At 37.7% G+C, this 27,637-nt stretch overlaps 1 protein-coding gene and 1 long non-coding RNA gene across 2 annotated transcripts in view; both read right to left on the bottom strand.

The window, feature by feature from the left end:
- The window catches only part of LOC311622206, a 198,209-nt gene that overhangs the window by 29,108 nt on the left and 141,464 nt on the right, over positions 1-27,637 (bottom strand). The gene's annotated exons all lie outside the window — the stretch shown is intronic.
- LOC311609922 (uncharacterized protein) lies at positions 555-26,078 on the bottom strand (the record flags this gene model as incomplete). The annotated part of the gene is made up of 6 exons (XM_084860684.1): positions 555-671; positions 12,355-12,513; positions 16,307-16,408; positions 18,642-18,738; positions 22,752-22,822; positions 26,001-26,078. 6 exons carry the CDS (start codon positions 26,076-26,078, stop codon positions 555-557), a joined length of 624 nt encoding a protein of 207 aa, XP_084716810.1.

Consider the following 27,637-nt stretch of genomic DNA (forward strand, 5'->3'; position numbering starts at 1 on the left):
AGCTGGAAAAAACATGGGATTATAGAAATAGAATAGGTATAAGGATGAGTCAAGGCACAAGGAAATACTCCCAGCCTCCGCTTCCTCCATTCCTATCACTAGAGAATTCTATATAATAAAAGGCTAATATGCAAATCATCCAAAGAACAGAATGACTGGTTGCTATGACCACCAGGGGGCAGATGCTCAATGTAGGAGCTGACCCCTGGTGGTCAGTGCACTCCCACTGGGAGCACTGTGCAGCCAGAAGCTGGGCTCACAGCTGGCGAGTGCAGCAATGGTGGCGGGAGCCTCTCCTGCCTCCATAGCAGCACTAAGGATGTCCAACTGTCAGACATCCCCTGAGGGCTCCCGAACTGTAAGAGGGTGCAGGCCTGGCTGAAGGCCTGCCCCCCCCCCGCCCCCCCCCCCCCCCCCATTGCACGAATTTCATGCAATGGGCCTCTAGTGCTTTCATAATTGTTGGTTGCAGAACTCTGTAATTACATGTAACACTTTATTGGTACCTATTGGGGATGGAGAGAAAAAAGGTCAGGTTGGTATTATATTTGTACTTAAAAAAGAATAATGATGATTGAAAGGATAATTGCCACGGTGATGATTATAATCTTTTTGAGGTGTTGCCACCATATCTTCTTAAGAATCTTGATGGTTTCTTGGGAGTCTTTGGCCTGAAATAAAAATAAACACAAATTTAATGTTTTAATGTCTGAATGAATGAGAGCACTCAAATACTTAGAGATATCTAAAAGAACAGATTTAATTTGGTTTTGATCAATCCCATAAAGTCTCAATGAAGCTTAACCAAACCACTTTTATAAAATGATGCACTAAGATTCCAGGTGCCTTCCTTATTGTGTTAAGCCGTACTTAAATTAGCTTTATTAATTTTGTGACCACAAACAATTACTAACCCTTTGAGCCTTATCTTCACTTGATGATTTTATTTAAATGCCACTATCTCTTACTACCCTGTTTAAAATCGGTACCTTTTCCAATCTCCATTCCAGAAGTGATATTCCCCTTCAGTATGGTATTTTCCTCCAAAGTCCATATTTAACATTTATATATAAAATTTACTTACTTATCGTTTGTAGAGAATGCAAACTATGGATGTGGGAATTTTTGCCTGTTGCATTCACTGCTATATTTCTTACTGCCTGATATAAATAAGTGGTTCAATGAATATTTATTGGATGAGTGAATTAATGAATCTATTAAAGCTGGATAATACCTGCCACAGAGTAGCCCAGATTGTAAGGATTAACTGAGATAGTGATTATGGTATATCCAAATCACCATATAAGAATAAATGATGCCATTATCATAATTAATAGAGGCCCAGTGCATGGATTTGTGCAACATTGGGGTCCCTTGGCCTGGCCTGCACCCTCTTGTAGTCCAGGACACCTCGGGGGATGTCAGAGAGCTGGTTTCTGCCTGATCCCCGCAGGCCAGGCTGAAGGACCCACCAGTGCACGAATCCATGCACCAGACCTCTAGTATGCATATAAGATCTTTGGTTAATCTTTTCCTGCCCTCCCCGCTCCTCCTTCCCTCTCAGATTCATTAGTCTGTTCCATGTTTCCATGCCTGTGCGTTGAGCATCTTCCCCCTGGTGGTCAGTGCACATTATGGCTACCGGCCAGTCGGCCAGTTGGCCAGTCGCTTATGCTTTTATATATAGATATTTTTTATGAATTGGAGTTGAAGTACTTTGATACCAGAGTTTCATACCTTAATGCAATTAAACCTAAATAAAATAGCTCATGTCCCAGCTGGTGGTTCAGTTGGTTGGAGTGTCATTCCATACACCAAAATGGTTGTGGGTTCCATTCATGGTCAGGGCTGTGGGTTTGATCCCTGGTCGGGGCATGTACAGGAGGCAACTGATAGATGTTTCTCATATTGATGTTTCTCTCTTCCTCTCTCTAGTCTTAATAGAACATATCAGGTGAGGATTGTTTTAAAAAGTATCCTAAGAAAAAGCTCACTAATTAACATACAAAATATTGAAATAATCCAAGGAGCATTGAGAAGAAATAAAACAAATTCATACAAAATCATAAAATTTTTATTTTTTTTGTGCTGCAAAAAGTTTTATTGTTTCCATTTGGTCCACAACTCCTTTTTGTTTTTTAAACATAGATAACTGCTTCTCATATGGTTATGATACAAATAAATTGCTTGGTGTTTATTTATTTAGGCTTTCTGCCACATGGGTTAGAAGTAAAATTGTGAAGTATTTCAATTGACTTTATTCATAATCAGATCATCTTTACTCTCAGTGTAAGTGGTGACTTTTCCAGAGCAAAGTCAAGGTACATGATTACAGTGCATGTGAAAAAATGACATCATGACTCGTCTAATGTATGACAAGATCAGGAAGCCTCAGTTTTATATAGTGAAGATGCTGTTCATTATTCCCAAGGATCTAGCATATGGACACTAAGTGACTAGTTGTACTTTCCAGGACATTATAATTCATTGAGTGCTTTAAATTCACATATTATATGATATACATTATATGTGATATTGCATAATATGCAATATTCATAATAATTTTGGGTGAGTATTCCTATTTTATAGCATTGAAGAGAATGAGGCTCAAAGGTTTGAAGTTACTTGCCTAAGGGTATATACCTCATAAGTGGTGTAGCTAGAATTCAAATCTAGAGTTGCTTGACTCTATACTGCCTTGTGTAGAAAAGTTTAATTAAGGTATAAGCAGACTTTACCTTTGTTTCTTAGGTTATCTGCTTTCTCTTTTATTAATGTGATCTGCATTTATAGTTTGAAAATTCAGAATTCTAAAAACAGCATTCTCTCCTGTAACCCCCTGATCCTATTTTTTTAGAGGTAATCAATTTCAGATCTTTTTGTTTTGTTTGTTGCTATATCCCTATTACCTGGAACAGTAGTTTTCAACTGGGGGCAATTTGCTCTCCAGGGGACATATGGCAATGTCTGGAGACATTTTGATTGTCATGACTATAGGGGGTGCTACTGACATCTAATGGGTAGAAGCCAGAGATGCTACTAAACGTACTACAATGCATATAGGACAGTCCCCCTACCCACCCACCTTCCAGCAAATTGATCAGGCCATAATGTGCCTACTCTGAGAAACCCTGACCTAGAACAGTGTCTGACATAATAGTAGGTGCTCAATTAATATTTACTTAGCTGTTTATGTTTTTCCTGGTGTTTGTTTTCCTCTGTGTTACTAGAAAGCATACATAATATTTCTTGATTTTTCACTTTACAATTATGGAAAAGAGGATATAACTTTTACCATATCTCTAATTCCCTCCTTCCCCAAACACACAACTTTCCTTTCTTTCATATCCTCTTTTTTTTTTTTTAACGAAAACATTGTAAATATTTGCTGAGCCATGGAGTGTATCTGAATACACTTTTTCTGCACCAATTGATATGACTATGTGATTTTTCTCTCTCAATTTGTTTTTGTGATGTATCACATTTATTGATTTGCAGATATTGTACCATCCTTGCATCCCTGGGATAAATCCTACTTGGTCATGGGGGTGTGATCTTTCTGATGTAATGCTGAATCCCATTTGCTAGAATTTTGTAGAGGATTTTGGCATCTATGTTCATGAGGATATTGGCTTGTAATTCTCTTTCTTTGTGTTGTCTTTATCTGGTTTTGGGATTAGTGTAATGCTGGCTTCATAGAAAGACCTGGGAAGTGTTGCTTCCTTTTCAATTCTTTGGAATACTCTGAGGATAGGTTTTAGTTCTTCCTTGAATGTCTGGTAAAATTCCCCTGTGATGCTGTCTGGCCCTGGGCTTTTGTTTGCTGGGAGCTTTTTGATGACTGCTTCAATTTTTTTTTCATAATTATCGGCCTATTGAGATTTTTAGATTCTTCCCAGTTGAGTTTTGGAAGGTTGTAATTTTTCTAGGAATATGTCCTTTTCCTCTATGTTGTCTAGTTTATTGGAATACAATTGTTCATAGTATTTTTTAATAATCCTTTGTATTTCTCTGGGGTCTGTTGTTATCTTGCCTCTTTCATTTCTGATTTTGGGTTATGGTTTATTTGGGTCCTCTCTCTTTGCTTCTTGGTGAGCCTGGCTAGAGGTTCATCAATGTTTTTTATTTCAAAGAACTAGTTCTTGGTTTCATTGATCTTTTTTTGTTGTTTTTGTTTTTGTCTCTATGTCATTTATTTCTGCTTTGATCTTTATTATCTCCTTCCTTCTGCTCATTCTGGGCTTTTCTTGTTGCTCTCTTTTTAATTCTTTAAGTTGTGGAGTTAGATAATTTAGTACCTTTTTTTTTTTTTTTTTGAGTTAGGCCTGTAGAGCTATAAACTTCCCTCAGGACTGCTTTCATTGTGTCTCTACTTTCTAAGAGAATATATCAACTTTATATTACAATAATTCCACTGATATTATAAAATTTTTACTATTTTTTAAATACATTTTATTGATTTTTCACAGAAAGGAAGGGAGAGGGATAGAGAGCTAGAAACATCCATGAGAGAGGTACATCGACCAGATGCCTCCTGCAACCAATGTATTGATACATGCCCTTCACCGGAACTGAACCTGGGACCCTTCAGTCCGCAGGACGACGCTCTATCTACTGAGCCAAACTAGTTTCGGCTAAAATTTTTACTATTGTTTTAATTTCCAAAACACCTTGACACTTTCTTACCTAATAAAACTATTATTTGAGGAAAAGTCTTTGGGACAGTTCAGTCTATCAATATATTTTGAATTTTTGAGTGAAGCAATACTATAAAAGAAATCAGGCTTTATGGTTTTCATTAAATTAAGCATTTATCAATTATAAAAGGGCACTTTCTTTTACTTTTCCATGATCTGTTTTGTCTGAGTTCCTTTTTTCCTTTTTAGAAAATGTATTTTCTAAATTATAGAGACTTCCTCAAATATCTCATTATCTGTGTTGCTGATTTTCTAAAATGACTGGAAACCCAGTATAAGTGAGTTAGGGCTGTTATTTGGTGAGCTTCCCGGTAGGATAGCCCATGTGGCATTGACCTGACCATTTCATTGGGGGAATGCCTCAATATCTGTAGGTTAATATCTGTATTTTTTTCCCCCTTGGTCTAGTCAGCTTTCTTAGAGAGAGTCCCTCTAATTTCCTGCCTCGATGAAGCTGACTGGGAGCTAGGTTGGAGAGTGGTCACTGTTTTCAGGATGCAGATTATCCCTTAGTCCTGATGTTAAAGATGATCACTCTGGCCTTATCTGCACCTGGTGTCTAAGTTTAGAACATCTCTGGTCTATTGTTTTTACATAATAAAATTTATTATCCTTTGTCAGTGATAAGCAGAGGAAGCGATATGGCAATAAAAAGTAGGGAAGTGGCTCTACAGGTAACGTTTCTTTTAAAGACTTTTACCCAGCCTCTTCTTTCTAGCCTTATACTGCATGTCTCCGATTTCTGATCCTTTCCAAGGTTCTATGGCTCAGATCAGTTTGCATCTTAATGTCTTCTGCTTACTAGCTTATGTTTTCAAGCTTTGTACTGCTCCACTGTTCTACTGGGACTAATAATTATTAGTAATCCATTTTATAGCTTCTAAAATTGTTGACATTTCTTACCTGTTGTCTTTTCTCTTGTTCATTCTTTCTTTCTCTTTCTTTCTTTCTTTCTTTCTTTCTTTCTTTCTTTCTTTCTTTCTTTTTTTTAATATCCTAGTGGTTTACACATTAAAGCCTCTCTATTGTTTTACCCATTCTTTTATTGGATTTTTGAGAGAATATCAAGATAAATGTGTAAGTTTAATCTTCCAGGTTAAAAATCTCTGACCCGTCTTTATTTGTAGGCAGACTGACAGGAAGCTTATTGACATATTTTGTGTTTAAAAACCAAATCTGCTTTTGTGTTTTGTTGTTTGTTTGCTTGTTTTTACACTGTATAACCTTCTTCAGTGCTCACAGCCTATAGGCAAGGAGGCCGGGCAATTTGAGACTACAGTTTACTCTGGCATGAGTTCACTAGGACAGGCCCACAGAGAAGAGCCCACCACCAAATCTGCTTTTTAAGATAATTCAGTAGAGCCCTGGCCAGTGGTGCTCAGTGGATAGAGCATAGGCCTGTGCACTGAAGGGTTACAGTTTCGATTCCTAGTTAAGGGCATGTACCTGGGTTGTAGGTTGGATCCGTGGCCCTAGTCGGGGAACTCTCATGTTGATGTTTCTCTCTCTCTCTCTCTCTCTCTCTCTCTCTCTCTCTCTCTCCCACACTCTAAAAATAAATGGAAAATAAGCCTTGTATGAGGATTAACAACCACAAAAAATAATATTCCGTAGAATCTTTTACAAGAAGACCAAGAGAGCCCGACCAGTGTGGCTCAGTGGTTGAGTGTCGACCTATGAACCAGAAGATCACAGTTCAATTCCTAGTCAGGGCACATGCCTGGGTTGTGGGCTCTATCCCTAGTGTGGGGTGTGCAGAAGGCAGCTGGTTAATGGTTCTCAGCATTGATGTTTCTGACTCTCACTTCCTCTCTGAAATCAATAACAATATATTTTTAAAAAATATTTAAAAAGACCAAGAGAAAAGAGGGAGAAAACTAATATACTTCAGTAAAATTTCATCTTTTATTGAGCTGCTTCTACTCAACTGGTTTCAAAGAGGAAGTCATTTTTTCTCTCTATGTAATCATGAAAATACAATGTATACATAAAAGTGGGATTTGTTAGGAAGGTAAGGTATTATAATATTCTGAGACTTAGGTGTTATCTCTTTTCCTATAATAAAGGCACATATATAATTTAATAAAAAAGCAATAGCCCTAGCTGGGTTGGCTTAGTGGCTAGTGTCAGCCTAAGGCCTGAGGGGTCCTGGGTTTGATTCTGGTCAAAGGCACATGCCTGGGTTGCAGACCCCATCCCCAGTAGGGGGCATGCAGGAGGCAACTGATCAATTATTCTTATCATTGATGTTTCAATCTCTCCCTCTCCCTTCTCTGAAATCAATAAAAATATTTTTTAAAACTAATAGGCCTGATGATATGATGTATTATGTAATCCAATAATCCTGCATCTATTTTTACTCAGAAATGCTAGATAAAAGAAGAGAAGCAAATCTTTAATGCATAACTGAACTTGGGAAAAAGTAAGAGTAAGGCCATGTGCAGGAACCTAGAGAGCAGTGAGAACCTAGAGAGCAGTGAGAACCTCTGCGTTTGGGAGGGTGATGCTGTTCCTCTGTCACCCAGGGCGGCGGATTTCAGTGCTCACGGGACAGCAGGCTAAGCCTGGGACTCACATGAGGAAAGTATGAACTCTATGTCTCAAAAATTTGGATTTTAGAGTCTCTCACTAAACCTCCAATCTGTCAGCAACTTCAAATTCGCCCACCTTCAAAATATATCCACAATCTAACTACTTCTCACCACCTATATTGCAGTCAATATTCATTCAGTGTTACTGACACCTTTACTTCTTTCTTAGATCTTTTATTTTTTAGAGGGAGGGAAAGAGAGAGAGAGAGACATTGATGTGGGAGAGAACATCAATCGGTTGTCCTTCTGTACATGCTCCAACCAGATATCAAGCCTGAAACCCAGGTATGTGCCCTGACCAGGAATAAAACTTATCACCTTTTGGTATACGGGACAACACACCAATCAACTGAGCCACACCAGCCAGGCTCTTTTATTTTTTGTAGTTATTGATTTTAGAGAGAGAGGAAGGGAGAGAGAGAAACATTGATTTGTTTTCTACTTATTTATGCATTCATTGGTTGATCCTTAATATGTGTCCTGCCTAGGGATCAAACACACAACCCTGGTGTATTGAGACGAAGCTTTAATCAACTGAGCTACCCAGCCTGGATCTTTATTTCTTGCTGAGACTCAGAATTTTTATCTGAGATCATTTTTCATCTACCTGACATACTGTTTTTAGAATTTCCTTTAGTGCAGATATAATAAAAACAGGCAGCTATCTAATGAAGATTTGAGTTCCCTTCCTTAATGTAGAGTTGTTTATTGCTAGAGACACTCTAATTATAGACTACATTTCTCAAGCCCCTCACCCCACTCCATACTGTGTCTCTCTCTAACCTTTGCACCTACACAAAGCTATAAGATTAATTCTTACCAATAGATTGTGAGTGGAAGTGATGGGTGTCACTTTTGGGCTTAAAGGGGCTATAAGCAAATGTGCTTCCTTCATTCCTTGTTTAACCAACTGCCACTTGAAATTTAAATACTGAGACACAAGACAATGGCAGAGTCACAAAATGGAAAAGGCTTGGGTTACTGGATTACCATGTGGAAGTCTGCCCAATGAAAACCTACCTTACTGTTAAGACAACCAAGAAATAACACTCTATTGAGTTAAAACAATGACAACCTGAGGTATGTTATTACAGCGACGTTTCTCTAACTAATATTGAAACTGGGAATAGGCTATTACAAAACTCTAAAATGTGGCTTAACCATCACATGGTACACAGTGAAGAAACTGATATTAGAGGCTGGAAAAACAAAGACCTATGTTATGGAGGGTAAACTATTTTCTAAAACTATCACCTGTGATAGGCAGACAAAGTACTTACTGAGTCTGCCACTTTAGAAGAAAAGGTTGGAAAACAGAAGGGAAGTAGTGTGAGTTCTTGTTACTGGCTGCATTTAGCAAGGCAACAATTGGTTGGTTTGCAAGAAGAAATGAAAAGGGATAGAGAGGACGCAGAAATTTGGAACACTGAAAGACTGAATAAGTTGATGGCCCAAGCCATAGGAAAAAAGATTAGGTAGGCCTTTTAATGACAAGTGCCTGTTAAGATTCTGCCCTTCCTCAATAACAAAAAACCCTCAAACCTGTTAAAAAATGGACAAGGACTTAAACAGACTTCCTGCAAAGAAGATATATATAAAATAGCCAATAAGCACATGAAAAAATGCTCAACATCATTAGTCAATAATGAAGTGCAAATTCAAAAGGAGACATTACTTCTAAGTAGGATGGTTATAACTTAAAAAAAGGAAAAAAGTGTTGGAAATGATATGGAGAAATTAAAACCCTCCTACATTACTGATGGGATACTTGTCTTTCTCTGACTGGCTTACTTCGGTGAGCATAATACTCTCCAGGTCCCACTCTGCTGTCTCAAAGAGTAAGAGATCCTTCTTTTTTATAGCTGTAAATGTCTTTTTTATCCACTCATCTACTGATGGGCACTTGGGCTGTTTCCAGATATTAGCTATTGTAAATTGTAAACATAAGGGAGCATATATTCTTTCTTACTGGTGTTTCGGGATTCTTAGTATATATTCCTAGAAGTGGGATCACTGGGTCCAAGTGGTAGTTCCGTTTTTAATGTTTTGAGGAAACTCCATATTGTTTTCCATGGCGGCTACAGCAGTCAGCAATCCAGGTATATGAAAAAAAGAAAGAAAGAAAAAAAAAAAGAAACTAGACCACCGCTGGAACTGGTTTGGCTCAGTGGTAGAGCGTCAGTCTGCGGACTGAAAGGTCCCAGATTCGATTCTGGTCAGGGGCATGTACGTTGGTTGCGGGCACATCCCTGGTAGGGGGTGTGCAAGAGGCAGCTGGCCAATGTTTCTCTCTCATCGACGTTTCTAGCTCTCTATCTCTCTCCCTTCCTCTCTGTAAAAAAATCAATAAAATATATTTTTTTAAAAAGAAACTAGACCACCAACTTACACCATACTTAAGAATAAACTCAAAATGGATAAAAGACTTAAATGTAAGTTGTGAAACCATAAAAATCCTAGAAGAAACTATAGGCACCAAAATCTCAGACATCTCTTGATATGTTTGCTGATACATCTCCTAAGGCAAGGGAAACAAAGGAGGTAATAAACAAATTGGACAACATCAAAATAAAAAGCTTCTGCACACAAAAGAAATCATCGCCAAAGCCGGTTTGGCTCAGTGGATAGAGCATCAGTTTGTAGACTGAAAGGTCCCAGGTTCGATTCTGGTCAAGGGCATGTATCTTGGTTGCAGGTACATCCCCAGTAAGGGGTGTGAAGGAGGCAGCTGATCGACGTTTCTCTCTCATTGATGTTTCTAACTCTCTATCCTTCTCCCTTCCTCTCTGTAAAAAATCAATAAAATATATTAAAAAGAAAAAAAATCATCAACAAAATGCAAAGGAAGCCCACTATATGGGAGAACATATTTGCCAATGATATATCTGAGAAGGGTTAATTTTCAAAATATATAAAGAACTCATACAACTTATCAAAAGGAAGACAATCAATCAAGGCTTAACAAGACTGTGCACACAGCCCACAAAGGGGTGCACCAATAGTGTCCACCTTAGGTGACTGGGGAGGCTGAGCCACTGGGCCCTATTGTTCACCTACCATGCAAGACCACTCTATCAAGTCAAGGAAATTTAGCAGCTATCCAATACATAGAAACACACACAGGGAAGCAGCCAAAATGTGGAGACAATGAAAGATATCACAAATTAAAGAAATGGATGAAAGCAAAATACTAGATATAGAGTTCAAAACCACAGTTATAAGGTTACTCAAGAATTTTCTAGAAACCTCCAAAGAACTTAGTGAGACCTTCAAGGATTTTAGTGAGAATGCAAAAAAAGAAAAAGAAAAAAAAAAGCATCAGTCAGAAATTAAGCATACACTGACTGAAATAAAGACCAATATACAGAGATTCAACAGTAGACTACAGGATCACAAGAATCAAGTCAAAGATTTAAAATACTATGAGGAAGCAAAAATCACCCAACTAAAAGAGCAAAAAGAAATAAGAATCCACCCTAGCTGGTTTGGCTCATTGGATAGAGAGTCAGCTTGTGGACTGAAGGGTCCCAGGTTTGATTCTAGCTCAGGTCACATGCCCGGGCTGCGGGCTTTATCCCCAGTAGGGGGCGTGTAGGGGGCAGCCAATCAATGATTCTCATCATTGATGTTTTTATCTCTCCCTTTCCCTTCCTCTCTGAAATGAATAAAAAATATATTAAAAAAAAAGAAATAAGAATCCAAAAATATGAAGATAGAGTCTCTATAACAAATTCAAGCAAACCAACATCTGAATTATAGGGGTGCCAGCAGAAGTGAGAGAGCAAGATATCAAAAACTTATTTGAAAAAATAATGACAGAAAACTTCTCCCACTTGGTGAAAGAAATACACTTACAAGTCCAGGAAACACACAGAACGCTAAACAAGAGGAATCCAAAGAGAACCACACCAAGATACATCATAATTATAATGCCAAGGGCAAAAGACAAAGAGAGAATCTTAAAAGCAATAAGAGAAAAACAGTTACCTACAAGGGAATACCCATACGACTGACAGCTGATTTCTCAAACAGAAACTATGCAGGCCAGAAGGGAGTGGCAAGAAATATTCAAAGTGATGAATAACAAGGATCTACAACCCAAATTACTCTACCCAGCAAAGCTATCATTTAGTATTGAAGGTTAGATAAAGAATTTCACAGACAAGAAAAAGCTAAAGGAGTTCATCACCACCAAACCAGGATTATATGAAATGCTGAAGGGTATTCTTTAAGAAGAGGCAGAAGAAGAAAAAGGTAAAGATAAAAAATTATGAACAATAAAATGACAACAAATACATATCCATCAACAAGTGAATCTAAAAGTCAAATGAATAAGAAATCTGATGAACAGAACAAACTGGTGAATATAATAGAATCAGGGGCATGGAAAGGGAGTAGACTAACAATTTTCAGGGGGAAGGGGATTGGGGGATACTGGAAGAGATTGGACAAAGAGCTTACACCTATGGATGAGGACTGTGGCCGGAGGGGTGAGTGTCTGGGGTGGGGTGGGAAATGGATGGAGAGGAGCCATGGGTGGGGGTGGGGGGTGAGGGGGTGAGGGGGGGGAGAGGAACATCTGTAATAATCTGAACAATAAGATTTTAAAAAATAAATTAATTTAAAAATTTAAGCAAAAAGAAACAGTATGTTGATTACCAGAGAAAAAGAGGGGTAGGGAAGGTAGAAGAGGATAAATGAAGGATAAATAGTAATGGAAAGAGACTTGACTTGGGGTGGCAAACACACAATACATTATACAGATGACATATTATAGAACTGTACCCCTGAAATCTATATAATTTTATTAACCAATGTCACCCTAAAAAATTCAATTATAAAAAATAAAAGTTTGAGTAATTTGAAAAAATTTGGATTGTTTTATAATTATCCTTTTAATATTTTAGTTGTATTCCAATAATTTCTTGATAAAGCCACAAAATGGTAATTTAGGATTATTTCACAGTACCCATGGTATAGCTTTACTTTAGGTAATTTGCCTCAAGTGGGTTAACCCTATGGTTTAGATTACTGTTTGGATATCAAGACAGGTGTGCATCACTTACAGTTGTTTGGAGATCATCTGTTCTGTCAGTGAAGCTATTCAATCTTTCTTTGCTTTCCAATATTTTATCAATATTTTGGGTCATAATACTTTTTACATCAGTTACTTGACTCTTCAGTGTGGATATCGAGCTGTCACCTTGATTTTTATTGTATTTCATCTATATAGAAGTGAAATATAATTCAAAATTTATTTTCTATAAATAAAATCTACTATGATATAATATATTGTACAAATTAGAATATAGGTGTCAAAGGCATATCTCAGTATGGTGGTTACCAGAAGGAAGTGGGGAGAGGGGTGGATTTAAAGGCTAAAGGCAGTCAAATATATGGTGATGAAAGATTTGACTTTGGGTGGTGGGCACACAATGCAATATACAGATTATGTATAATTAAGAATTGTACACTGGAAACCTATGTCTTATTAACCAATGTAACCCCAGTAAGTTTAATTAAAAATAAATAAAATACCTGGGGGGGAAAAGGCAATATCTTACTTGTGTTTCAGCATAAGGAGTCAACTAAGCCTCAAACTGTTCCACCTAATCTTGCAAAAAAAAAAAAAAAAAAGAAGAATAAGAAGAAAAGAAGAAGGTTGGGTGGGTGGGAGAGGGATATATAAATGTATTAAATCAGCAGTGGAATTGTTTTTTTACTTAAATTATTTGTTTATCTAGACTTCTGTTTTATGAAAAATATATTTTTATTGATTTCAGGGAGGGATGGAGGGAGAGAGAGAGAGAGAAACACCAATGATGAGAGAGAGTCATTGATCGGCTGCCCCCTGCACACTCCCTACTGAAGATTGAGCCCACAACCCCGGCATATGCCCAGACCAGGAATAGAACCTCAATCTCCTGGTTCATAGGTTGACATTCAACCACTGAGCCACGCTGGACGGGTTAGACTTCTGTGTTTTTAAAAAGCAGTGTTAGGTTCTTAGTAAAACTGAGTGGAAAGTACAGAGTTGCCACCTGCCAGTTAAGCCTGACACAGCCTCCCTCACTATCAACATCCTGCACTAGAGTGGTACATTGTTATAATAGATGACCTTGCATCGACTCATCATCGTCACCCAAAGTCCATAGTTTACATGAGGGTTCACTGTTGTACATTCAATAGGTTTGGACAAATGTAAAAAGACATGTATTTACCATTACAGTATCCTGCAGAACAATTTCACTGTCCTTAAAATCTTCTGTGCTGCACTTATTCATGCTTCCCTTCTCCCTAAGCCCTGGCTACAATCGGTCTTTTTACTGTCTCCATAGTTTTACGTTTCTCATAATGTCATATAGTTGGAATCACATAGTATGTAGCATTTTCAGATTGGCTTCTTTTACTTGATAATATGCATTTAAGGTTCCTCCATGTCTTCTCATTGCTTGATAACTCATTTCCTTTTGGGGCTGAATAATAGTCCATTATTTGGATGTCCCACAGTTTATTTATCCATTCACCTGTGAAAAGATATCTTGGTTGTTTCCATGTTTTGCCAATTATGAATAAAACTGCTATAACATCCGTATGCAGGTTTTTGTATGAACAAAAGTTATCAACTCCTTTGGGTAAATACCAAGGAGTGTGATTGCTGGATTGTATGGTGAGTGTGTGTTTAGTTTTGTAAAGAACTGCCAAACTGTCTTCCAAAGTGACTGTACCATTTTACATTCCCACCAACAATGAGTAAGAGTTATTATTGTTCCACATCCTTGTCAGTCTTTGGTGTATTTTGAATTCTGGTCATTCTAAAAGATGTGTAGTGATATTTCAGTGTTGCTTCAATTTGTAATTCCCTAGTGGCATATATTGTAGAGCATCTTTTCATATGCTTATTTGCCATCTCTATATCTTCTTTTATGAGACATCTATTCAGGTCTTTGACCCATTTTTTTAATTAGGCTATTTATTTTCATATTGTTGAGTTTTAAAAGTTCTTTCTATATTATGAACGACAGCCTTTTATCAGATTTGTCTTTTGCAATTTTTTTTTCCTAGTACAGTATGTGGCTTGTCTTCTCATCCCCTTGATTTTTTTTAATCCAATCTGTCAATCTCTCTCTCTTTTTTAAAATCCTCACTCGAGGATATGTTGAGAGAAAGAGAGAGAGAAACATCAATCAATTACCTCCTGCACACACCCCATCAGGAATTGAACCCGCAACTTAGGTATGCGCTCTGACTGAGAATCAAACCCACACCTTTCGGTGTATGGGATGATGCTCCAACTGAGCCACCCGGCCTGGTCAATCTGTCATTTCATTGGTGTATTTAGACCATTAACTTTTTTTTTTTAATATATATATATTTTATTGATATTTCACAGAGAGGAGGAAGGGAGAGAGATAGAGAGCCAGAAACGTCGATGAGAGAGAAACATCGACCAGCCGCCTCTTGCACACCCGCTACCGGGGATGTGCCCGCAACCAATGTACATGCCCTTGACCGGAATCGAACCTGGGACCCTTCAGTCCACAGACCGACGCTCTACCACTGAGCCAAACCGGCTTCGGCTAGACCATTAACTTTTATAGTTATTATTGATGTAGTTAGATTAATAGCTACCATATTTATTACTGTTTTCTATTTATTCCTATTTTTGTCTTCCACTCTATCCATATTAACAAAAATAATCGCTAAGATATAGTGTTACATTAAAAAGGTGAGCTGCAGCTACAGAAAAATATTAAGTAATAACTCACTGAACATTTAATATGTGCCAGGCACTGTTTTAAGCACTTCATAAGTATTAGCTCATTCAATTCTCAAACCACCATATAAAGTAGTACTCTGATCATCTTTTAAAAAAAATTGATTTCAGAGAGGGAGGCTTGTCCCTCTCTGGAGCCGCAGGTGCAGCTGCTAGCACCTGGGACCATGGGGTAGGAGACTTGTCCCTTTCTCAGGCCACAGCCTGGCTGGTCCCCATTCCTCTCTCACAAGCTCATTTGTTCCTGGCTGGGCCTCATTCCTCTCTCCCCAGTGTTGAGTGTCTGAGCCCTTACAGCGTGAGACAACCATTTGCATATTAGCTCTTTATTATATAGAATTATATAATATTTAGCAGATTGGAGTGACAGAGATTCCTTTGTTGGCCTTGAAGAAGTGAGCAGCCACGGTGAGAACACTCCATACACAGTTGGGTTCTTTTTTAATTTGAGTTTCAGGGATTACTTTTCTAAATTAAACATTTTTATAATGGTAAAATATACATAACATAAAATTTGCAATTTTGACAATTTTTAACTGTTATACTTCAGTAATATTAAGCATATCTACACTGTTTTGCAACTATCCCCGCCACCTATCTCCAGAAAATTTTCAACTTCTCAAATTGAAAGTCTGTACACATTAAATAATAATCCTCTTCCTCCCCTCCTTCCAAGCTCTGGCAACCACCATTCTGCTTGATGTCTGCATAAATCTTACTACTCTAGGTACCTCATCTAAGTGGTATCACATAATATTTGTCCTCTGTGACTGCCTTATTTCACTTAGTCGGAACTATTACTTAAGTATTTTAAAATTAGGTAAAATATATACATGGTTCCAAAGTCAAATTTGTAAAAAAAGTTTTATTCAGAGAAGTCCAGTCTCTGTTTTCTGCCCATCTTTACCACAGGCAACCATTAGAATGTTTTTGATTTATCCTTTCCTTGCACACTTCCAGCACTTTTTTTTTTATACTATAAGCAAACAAATATATATATATTTATATTTATATTCATTCCCTCTTCCTTAAATGGTTGCATATGTAAATAAGTAACAGTAGACCCTACAGACTTTATCTTATTCATTTATCAATACATTATAGATATCATTACTTATCATTATATAGAGATAGAAGTTCTCAGTCGAATTCATCTTTATAGCTCTTAATTCATTAATTCCTAATTGATTTGACAGCTGCAATATTAACAATGTTTAGAAATACAGTTGGAAGTTACATACCATATACTTTCCTAATACTTGCTGATAATCGGCAGCAATGGCATTTGAAGGAGAAAAATGTTCTTGTGACATCAAAGGATTTTTCAGAAAAATATCACTAACCTGGGGAAATGAAGGGAAATATTTAAACTATATAGGTAATTTCAACTGGATAATTGCAGAGTTAATGTTTATATGAAGCCAAGTCTGGCAGAAACCTGAAATAAAAGAAAGTAGGACATTTCAAGATTTTTGGTGGCAGGATGTCTTTTCTATTTAAAGATACAGTATTTATAAAAACTGCTTGCCCAGTCTTCTCCACTGCTTAGTATAGATTACAACATCATACTGAGAGATCCTTAATTCTTTGGTATATCTGAGGACTTGAGGGAAAGAAGAGATGTTTACCTCTGGCAAACCAGGCAATAGGGAGTCCATGATATTTTCTAAATACGCATTTATTTCTCCCTCCTGCTCCTATCTTTAAAATCCATTCAATGATATATATATATATATATATATATATATATATATATATATATATATATATATCAACTAAAAGTCATGATTCTACCTTTCAAAACTTATAAAGTTGCTACAGGACACTTCAAAGTTTCAAGAAGAAATTCTGATAATTGTTTGTACTAAAAATTGTATTCCCCAGAAGTAGTGGTAAAAATAATATAGTTAGCAATTCTGTGTCCTCTGGTTTTGGAAAGATAGTAAAGTTGGGATGTTTTGTCATAATGGCAGAGAGAAAAAAGAGTATAGTAAATTAAATGGCTAACAGTGTTTAGTATCAAGACTCTAACAATTGTCTAGGCATAACTGTTACTGTGTAGAGTGACAATATTAGGTCTTATAACCTTTGATTCTATTTTTGAGTATAGTTTGAGCTGTGTTAAAGCAAGTTGGTACACTATAAAAATAAAATACATGCATGGTTCATATATAGAATTATCTATACATTAAATACATATGCTATTGAGAAAGTATTTTAAATATTATAAAACTTCATTTTTTTCTTTTAAAGAACACAATAAATATAAAAAGACAAAATTAAAAAAAAATTTAAATTCTTTATTGTTGAAAGTATTACATATGTCTCCTTTTTTACCCTATTGACCTCTCCCTGGCTGCTCCCACCCCCCAGCACATGCCCTCACCCCCCTACTGTCTGTGTCCATTGGTTATGCTTACATGCATGCATACAAGTCCTTTGGTTGATCTCTTACTCCCCACCCCCAACACTCCCCAGCCTTACCACTGTAATTTGACAGTCCGTTTGATGCTTCTCTGCCTCTGTATCTATCTTTTTATTCATCATGTTATAATGTTCTTTATTATCCATAAATGAGTGAGATTTATGTAGTATTTTTCTTTCACTGCCTGGCTTATTTCACTTAGCATAATGCTCTCCAGTTCCATCCATGCTGTTGCAAATGGTAAGAATTCCTTCTTTTTTACCGTGACGTAGTATTCCATTGTGAAGATGTACCATTGTTTTTTAATCCACTCATTTGCTGGTGGACACTTAGGCTGTTTCCAAAGCTTAGCTATTGTAAACTGTGCTGCTATGAACATAGGAGTGCATATATCCCTTCTGATTGGTGTTCCTGTTTTCTTGGGATATATTCCTAAAAGTGGGATTACTGGGTCAAATGGCAGTTCTATTTTTAAATTTTTGAGGAAACGCCACACTGTTTTCCACAGTGGCTGCACCAGTCTGCATTCCCACCAGCAGTGCAGGAGGGTTCCTTTTTCTCTGCATCCTCACTAGCACTTGTAGTTTGTTGATTTGTTGATGATAGTCATTCTGACAGGTGTGAGATGGTACCACATTGTTGTTTTGATTTGCATCTCTCACATGATTAGTGACTTTGAGCATGTTTTCATATGTCTTGGCTTTCTGAATGCCCTCTTTCGAAAAGTATCTATTTAGGTCCTTTGACCATTTTTTTTTATTGGTTTGTTTTTCTTCCTTTTGTTAAGTTGTATGAGTTCCCTGTAAATGTTGGAGATTAAACACTTATCAGATGTCACATTGGCAAATATGTTCTCCCATGCAGTGGGGGCTTACTTGTTATTTTGTTGATGGTTTCTTTTGTGACAGATCCTATTAGATCTGAGTAGACTGTCTTTGCAGATCTTCCTTCAGAGTCAGGGAAGTGTGAAAGCAGGAGACAAATGAGGGATGAGGGTAAGAAATCTCTGGAGGTCATTAATAGCTCTGCTTTATAGACAGGTGAATGATTTGTTTTTGTTTAGTGACATTATTGCTCATAAACTAGAAAATAGAGACCTCATAATTTCAGGAAAGGTAAAGGTTGTTAAAGAAGTATAACAAATTACTTACATTTTTAAGAAATGCAGATGGTGTTACAATATCCAATGCATTGTCTGAGGCACATAGGTAAATGATCCCATCAATGAAGAGACTATGATAGACAAAGCTTTAAAAAGAATACATTCATTTACATGATAAATTTTTGTATTTTGAAGAAATACAAAAAATCTTTTTGTTTTTGAAGAAATTAAGTATCTATGTAGCAAACTTAATTTCTTCTTTAAGTTCTCATTAATAGTATAAGAACTATCTATTGTAGATAACTTTTAGAATCAGAATTAGAATATCTTTCATATATTTAAAAATTAAATTATATTAAATAAAAGCTAAAAAATTTGAAGATCTCTATTTATTTAATATATTTTCTATTGATTTCAGAAAGGGAGAGAGAGGGAGATAGAAACATTAATGATGAGAATCACTGATTGGCTGCCTCCTGCATGCCCCCCAAAGGGGATTAATCCCACAGGAATCAAACCACAATCTCCTGGCTTGTAGGTCAATACTACTGAGTCAAAGCAGCTGGGCTGAATATGTATTTAAAATAAACCAGAGAGAAAGAAACATCGATATGAGAGAGAAACATTGATTGGTTGCCTCCTGCTCTGACCAGGGTTGGGAATGAAACCTATGACTGAGGTATATGCCCTTGACTGGAATTGAACCTGGGATCCTTCAGTGTGCGGGGCTGCTGCTCTATCTACTGAGCCAAACTGGTGAGGGCATGCTACAAATATGTTTTTAAAAAATATATTTTATTGATTTTTTTATAGAGAGGAAAGGAGAGGGGTAGAGAGAGAAACATCAATGAGAGAGAAACATCGATCAACTGCTTCCTGCACACCCCCCCTGGAGATGTGCCTGCAACCAAGGTACATGCACTTGACCAGAATCGAAGCTGGGACTCTTCAGTCCGCAGACCAACGCTCCCAGGGGTCCTCAAACTTTTTAAAGTGGGGGCCAGATCACGGTCCCTCAGAGAGCTGGAGGGCCGGACTATATGAACTACTAATTCCTACTGTAACACCTTGGCTGCGCTCACTGCCCAAAAAACCTGGCGGGCAGGATCAGACTCCCCTGGGGGCTGCATGTGGCCTGCGGGCCATAGTTTGAAGACCCCTGCTAGACACTGAGCATAATGATGATATTGATAGATACAAAAAATTTCCACTTGGAAAATGTTTTTTATTAATTTACTTATTTTTATTTTTATAAATTATGTATGACTTCATGTAAAGTTTAAAAGCAAGCAAAGTTAAACTAAAATATTATGAATTAGGATAATGGCTGCCTTTGGAGCAGAGGAAGTGGTTAGGAAGAAGAATGAAGAGGGCTTCTGGGAAGCTGGAGATAGTCTGTTTCTTGACCTGGTGGTAGCAGGAGTGTTTACTTGGTGATGATTCACCCAGCTATTCACTTAGGATCTGTGCTCTTTCTGTATGGATATTGATAGCTCATCAAGAAAAGTTTTTAAAAATCTGTCACTTTTTGTTTTTGTTTCAGGACTTTTATGTTATTGGCTCCATCATGTTGGTTTCACCCTGAGCTTACACATTAATTTTCTTAGAATATTTTCATAGACATACTTTTCATATTCAGATATCTAATCTATGTGAAATTCAGTATTTATAGTAATAATATAAGGGATCTTACATTTTCTTTGCTTAGATGGACTGTCATTTTACTAGTACTTGATTTTGCCTCTTGACCCAAAAAGTCCTAAAATATTTATATAGGTAAGGGTTAGAATGTAAACACTTTATTTCTATTTTACTCTTGGTTGCTCTAGAAATTCAACTTGTATATATTTTAATTAAGTATAAACTTAATAAAAGAATCCAATACAATACAAGGAACTATTATTTAAAATTGGAAAATATTTTTATTTCTAATTTGGGAGGAGTCTTTGCTGAAAAAGTTGCTAATTCTACCATCTCTCTGAAAGTTATATATGAAGTTAATTGATAATTGCTATGAAAAGAGATATTTTAAATGTTACTTAGTATGTTATTATTGAATATCATTCAGAAACTATCTTTAAATGTTAAAAACAAACAAACTTGAATTATCTGATGTCCAGGATATATTGTTAACTGACAAAAGCAAAGTAGAGATAGAGAAAAGTATGTACAATGTATTACCATTATCTATCATTCTCATATGCTACCAAGGGAAGTACAAATATATATTATGTGTCTTATATAAAAAAGAAAAGAAAAAATGATAAACTAAAAACTTATTCAAAATGATTTCCTACATAAGGAGAGAGAGAGTCAGTATGGACAGGAAAGGAATAAAAATTAGACTCCTTCAAGATTATATACAAAATTTGACTTTGGAACCATATAATTTTGCATTATTATAAAATGTTATAAATAAAATTTTGAATATAATCTTTAAAAAAATAAAAAAAACCAATATGAAAAACAAAGCCAAATTTATATTAAGTAACCCAAGCAAGAGATGATGGTAGTGTAGTTCTCATGGTATTGGTGGAAGCTGTCAGATTTTGGATATATTTGGAAGGTAGTCAACAGAATTTGCTGATGGATTGGATTTGGATGTAAAAAAAGACAAAAGTCAAGGATCATAAAGGTTTTATGTCTGGGAAGTGGAACACTGCAGGAGGAGGGTTGGCTTAGACATAAATTTGAGATGCTTAACAGACATCCAATAGAGAGGTAGAATGGGCAGCTGGATACATACATTTGGAGTTCAGGGAAGAGGCCCTCAAAAGATTTAAATTAGAATGTACAATACAGGTAAGCACATCTTTTTTTTTTTTTTTTTTTTTAAATCATTCCTGCTAATAAGTGAAAACAAAACTGGAATATCACTAGTTTGCAAACCCCAATAAATTAATGGCTCTAGGGTATAGACAATGACTATCAATGGCTGCTAGCCTGTCAAAAGGAAGTATAAGCAGATGAAAAAACAACTATAGTCTTGCCAAAGGGATCCAGCTGGTTAGAGCATGATAAGCTGCATTTTCAGTATACAATCAGCAAATTCAGACTGAGGGAAACTCTATAGGTTCTTCAATAAATTGTAAGGATAGGACAGGAATAGAGGGGAAATATGTAGATTAAAGAAATTTAAATAACTTCAAATTAAAAAGTAGGCTGTATCGGGCTCTAATATAATATCTGAGGTGTACATTTAGGTGCTGGAACAATGAAGAAACAGGATAAGTGGCTGCTATAAAAGTTGGAATGATGGGGGAGAAGAAGGAAACTGTGAACAAACAGGACAGACAAATGGTGGGGAGTTTGGGGGTAGTTGGCAGTGTTGTATTTTTTTGGCATCCCCTTCATCCATTTCTCCCACTACCCGCCGACCCCTACATCTGGCAAACACTAACCTGTTCTCTGTATCTATCAACTTGTTTTTTGTTTTTGTTTTTGGAGTAGTCTTATTGAAGATATTTTAAAGTGAAAATTTCCTTTTTTATTAATAAAATATTTTAGGTATACCAAAAAAAGTATGGAGAATAAGGACAAGAACACTTGTAGACCCACCAATCTATTTAAAATGTTACAGATACAATTACAGGCAGTTCTCAGGTTACATCGGAGATCCTTTCCTAAGGCGACCTCACTCGATTTCCCCCCTAAGTTGGAACCCACCTCCATAAGCACCTATGTCACTCACATGGAGCACATGCACAGCAGGAATGAAGTGAAACAGTAAAAAAAAATTTAAAAGAAAGGTAACAACTCCTGACCTTTACTTGTGGTAAATAAATAATAAGACATAAAGCACGTAAGTACATAGTTGAAATGACGGAACTTATTTATTTATTTTTTTTAAATACTGTAAATGGGAGATGGTGACGTAACTACAAAACGTCTGACGTAACTGGAGAACTGCCTGAAATGTCCCCTGTGTACTATTCCTCAATTTAATTCTTCTCCCAGCACTTTGCAAAGGTAAGCACTTTCATGAATTTGGTGTTTAGCATCCCCATTCACAATCTGATGCTTTTACGTATAGAAGTTCTCCTTTTTGAGGGCTCAATCAAGAGTATGTGGAACGAATATATTTTTTTCCTCATGCCATTATCATTGGAATTATTAGCTGATAATTGTTAAAAAGTAGTTTCATTAGAATATATCTTACCTTCCCATTTGAATTGTGGTCTTTGGTTCAGCTCTAGGAAGCACTAGTCTAAGCACTGTTGCTGCTGTTTCCTAAAAATAAATTGTCAGCATTTACTTTGCAGTGTTTTTCATTATTATTCTCCTAAATTTACTTATGTTCTGATTAGTTTATCAAGGGACAACTGTTTACTAGGAGAACTAATGGTGGCTATTCATAATTCATGGTAAGAGGCAAGTTATAAATATTCGTACGAATATTCAGATTCATGTGAATCTGAAGGAAAAATTTAAAATTACTTAAATATACATAACCTGTGTATATACATATAAGTGTGGAAGTATGGTTTATACTAATTAGTCTTATTTTTACAGTCACATCATATGTGTGTATATATATATATATATATATATATATATATATATATGACTTCAAAGCTGGGAAGTACTATCTAATCAAATATATTTTAGTGACTAAAACTATAAATAAAGCTTATTATTATTATTTTTAATTAAAAAAATTAATCTTCACCAAAGATATATTTTACTGGTTTTAGAGAAAGAAGAGAGAGAAAGAGAGAGAGAAAGAGAGAGAGAGAGAGAGAGAGAGAGAGAGAAACATTAAAACATTGATGTATGAGATGAGAGAAATATCAATCAGTTGCCTCCCATACATACCTCCACCAGGGATTGAACCCACAATCTAGATATATGCCCTGACCGGAATCGAATAGCAACCTTTTGATTCATGTTACAACACAATGATCTAACCAACTGAGCCACACCAGCAAGGGTTAAAGCTTATTATTAATGGTAAAGAGTAAAGCTTGAAATTTGTGGGATTGCTTGAAAAATCCGAGCAGTATTCTCTAGGAAAGAATTTACGAAGAAACAAGAAAAATTAAGGGAGTACATAGGTTTTCAGTTACTTTGTTATCATCACTGGAATATATTCCCCTAGCTTTCCCCACATGTCTCATTTAGAGTAAATAATCAATGAAATGATAGAAAAATTTGAAACAAAGCAAATGGCAACATGAGGCTATAAAAGTGTGACAAACTGAGCTCTAGTTATGTTTTTTAAAAAATATATTTTTATTGATTTCTTACAGAGAGGAAGGGAGAGAGATAGTTAGAAACATCAATGAGAGAGAGTCATCGATCAGCTGCCTCCTGCACCCCCCCCACTGGGGATGTGCCCACAACCAAGGTACATGCCCTTTACCGGAACCTGGGGCCTTTCATTCCGCAGGCTGACAAACCGGTTTTGGCTGGTTATGCTTTTGCTATAAAAGTACTGCACGACTTAAGAAAGAGACTTGTCTGGTTGTTTCTTTGTGTGAAGAATGAGGTGGGCAAGATTATTTCTAGGATCCTCTCCAATTCTAGGATCTTTAATAGCAATTGATTTGATCTAATGATTAAGCTTTAGTAGGTACTAATACTTTTCTAATGATTATAAAATAGTTGTGACATTAATATTTAGCACTGAGAAAAGACGTGGTAGAACTCTTTGAAGCACTGTCATTCCTGTCCTTCTCCCCGGTCAGCTTTTTGTACAGCAATCATTCTAACCCTTTAATCCTTTCTTCCAATTGCTCCATCCCTTCCCACTTTCTTACCTTCCTTCATGTTTCATAAAGAGAAATCATTTGGCTTATGAACCCCTTCAACTTTCTCTGTCTTCTTAATTAATTAAACACTTATTGAGAACCTATTTATAAAGACAGAGATGAAGACAGTGCCTGTTCTGAAGGAGTCTGACAGCAAAGACAAATAAGTGAAAGAATAATCTTATTCAAGCCAGGTAAGTAGTTTGGTAAAAGGACATAAATTAGCCTGGGCATAAGAAGGCTTCAAGGAGGAATAGAGAAAAGTGTCAAAGCAAAGAAGAGGTTATACTGCTAAAAAGTGAAGATAAGTGGGTTCCAGGGAGAGGGAAGAGGAGATAAACTGAGACCCCGGTGAGACTGGAGAACAGCATGAAGGTCAGGATAGCTGCAGCCCAAAAATATGAGGGGGAAGAGGAGATAATCATGGAAAAGTCCTACCAGGAAGGGCCTTGAATGCCAGGCTAAGTGGTATGGGCTTTATTCTGTATGTAATTAGGTGCCACCAAATGATTTTAAGGAAGGAGTGACATGATCATATTTGCTTTTAGCAATAACCACTTGAGCAGCAGTGTGGAGGCTGATTATGAGAGGGACAAGGCTGAAGTCTGGGAGATCAGTTAGGAGACACTTTAAAAATATTTGTGTATTTATTTATTTATTATTTGAAAAAGAGAGAAGAGAAGAGAAAGAGATATTCCACCTATTTATGTATTCTTTGGTTGATTCTTGACCAGATCAAACCCTCAACCTTTGTGTACTGGGATGATGCTCTTACCACCTGAGCTACAGGGCAGGAGGCACTTTCAATAACCTTTGGTGACAAGAATTGAGCGCCTAAATGACAACATGGTTCAGAAACAAGGAAATGGGTTCAAGACATATTCAGGAGACAGAACTAATCGAACCTGGTGACAAAGAACAAATGTGAAGGTGAAGAAGGAAAACTTGAAGGTGACTCCCAGTTTCCAGCTTGACTGGCTCAGTAGAGCTACTCAACAAGATTAGAAATACACCAGGAGGAATTGGGAAATAATTACAGTAATTCCGTTCTTCTATTCGGCACTCTGTGGAGAGGGGTTACTTTGGAAGTGGATTTGAGAGTGATCAAAGTAAAGCTGTTCTGTGTGTGAATGAATGTGTCAAGTTAGAAGAGGACTGAAGTTACCAGTAGAACCCTGAGGAACAGTACTTGATAGGCTGTAGGGCACCTGTATGCCGCCCTTGGACATCAAGGGACCTGAGCTCCTCCAGCGACAGCTTCCGGTGCTGTCTTCTCTCCGTGGCTGCACCCCTCACTCCTTTAACCCGGGATCACACAGCTAATACTTGTTCAATAAGCGCGTGCTGATCGGGGAGAGACAGCCCGGAAGGAGTTCCGGGAACTGGCCCGGCCGCTGATCACGGCCCAAGGGGCCGCGTGTAGCACCACGCCTCGCCCCTAGGCGGCGCCCGTGCTCGCGGCTCCGCAGTTCGGCGACTCGAGATGCTCCCGCCGGGACTCCCCGCCTCGCCGGCGGCCGCGCACGGGGCGGGGCCTCCCGTCCCCACGCCCCGCCCATTCTGGCCTCCTGGCAGCGCCGCCTCCTGAGGGGCGGGGTCCGGCCGGCATCGCCTTTCAAAACGGGAACGCGCGAAGGCGGAGGTGACGAGAGGAGAACCTGATAGGAGCCGCCGGCCCATGCCAGGTCCGCTAGGATCACTCGGCCATTAGCAATGCAGCTGTAGGTGATCGTCATGGTGGGCGGGCCAGGGAAGGGGAGGTTCCCGCCAGACCCAACGGCCCGCGGGAGCCTCGGGGCGGGGACGGGGGCGGGGCTCTGGCGGGCGGCGTGTGCGCAGGCGCGAGGAGCGATTGATTGGCAGGGAGGGGGCGGGCCATTTCTGGTCTGGGCTGAGTCTGTGATGCGCTGAGGGGCGGGAGCAGGAGGGGAGGGGCGGGGCCGAGGTTTCCGGAAATACTAGCTTTGGGGTGAGGGAAGCCCTTCTTTGCGGTCACCTTTAAAGTCACTGAAGAGCCGGTTTACTTTACAGTCTAACACATGCAAATAGAATTCATTCATAGTCTAATACATGCAAAATATAGATCTTGATTTAAAATAAAATTCATTCATTAACTCAACAAGCATTGGTTGAACTCGCACGATGTACTAACTGCCTTAGGTGAACAACTATGCATAGTTGCAGGCCTCACTGAGGAGGTCTTATTCTGGAAGTGTTACAGAGGTACATGCAGATAAATGCCAATCTAGGTGATATATATGCAAGTGATATATATGAGTGCGCTGTAATGGAAAGAGACACTAAGCTGCAGAAGCTGGAGTGGAGACAGTTAATCCTTGGGAGAGGGAGCAGAGCTTTCCAAGTCACTCTCAGACTTAAAGGATGGGTTGGAATTCTCCAGGTGGGAAGGAAAGCTAGGACAGTCTAAGCAGAGGGAACAGCTCTTAAGGGTTGAAGTAAGGCAAGGCTAGGGAATGCATGCTAAGTGAGTGGCAGAGGAAAGGCCTATGATAGGTGGGTGGGCAGGAGATGAGAGTAGAATGAGTTTTGTTATCCTAGACCTTGAATTTCTGGGCAATTATCTTTTCATTTGTATGGCATTGTGGGAGAGTGGAAAGAAATCAGATAAAACTTGGATTCAGATATAGACATTGCTCTTTACTCTGTGCCTTGAATGTAACTTAACCTTTTTGAGACTCAGTATCCCTAATCTATAAGATGAGAAGAGTTGTCAAGTTTAAATTAACTAAATATGCACATTTTTAGCATATAGATAAGCAATTGCAACCCTTTTTGTGATAAATACATGAATGAAAATTACTTCATTGCTTCCAAATAGTATAACTTTAAAAATAAAGCAGTCAATGCCTTTCTGAAAGGCCTGGCAGGATGTGAGGACAGGTAGAAATTGAGTTTATATGAACCCAGGGTAATCAAATTGGGTTTAACAGGCAAGCCTGGAACTGGCCTGAATTGTAGCTCTTGAGAATGATGCCTTCTTGAATCATCTATCCTTCTATATGCAGAAAACCTTGAATCAATGTATCTTATCAGCTTAGAGGTAATGCCTTGTGCTACAGGTGGGGTTGGTGAATTAAAAGCTCTGGTTACATTGCTAATATGTGGGAAAATGAAATACGTTAATTCGGAGGTAATGTGTTGGCATATTCTTGCTTACAGTAAAAATAAGCAGAACAAACTTGGTCGTATTGCAGTGCACCTGCTGTTGATTAAATAGTGGAGCGGAGAGTGACTGGGCAATGAAATGGTGAACGGTGGTAATGATAACCAGCAC

The sequence above is a fragment of the Pipistrellus hanaki genome (genome assembly GCF_964339955.1).
Source record: "Pipistrellus hanaki genome assembly, chromosome: 1".
Lineage (NCBI taxonomy): Eukaryota > Metazoa > Chordata > Mammalia > Chiroptera > Vespertilionidae > Pipistrellus > Pipistrellus hanaki.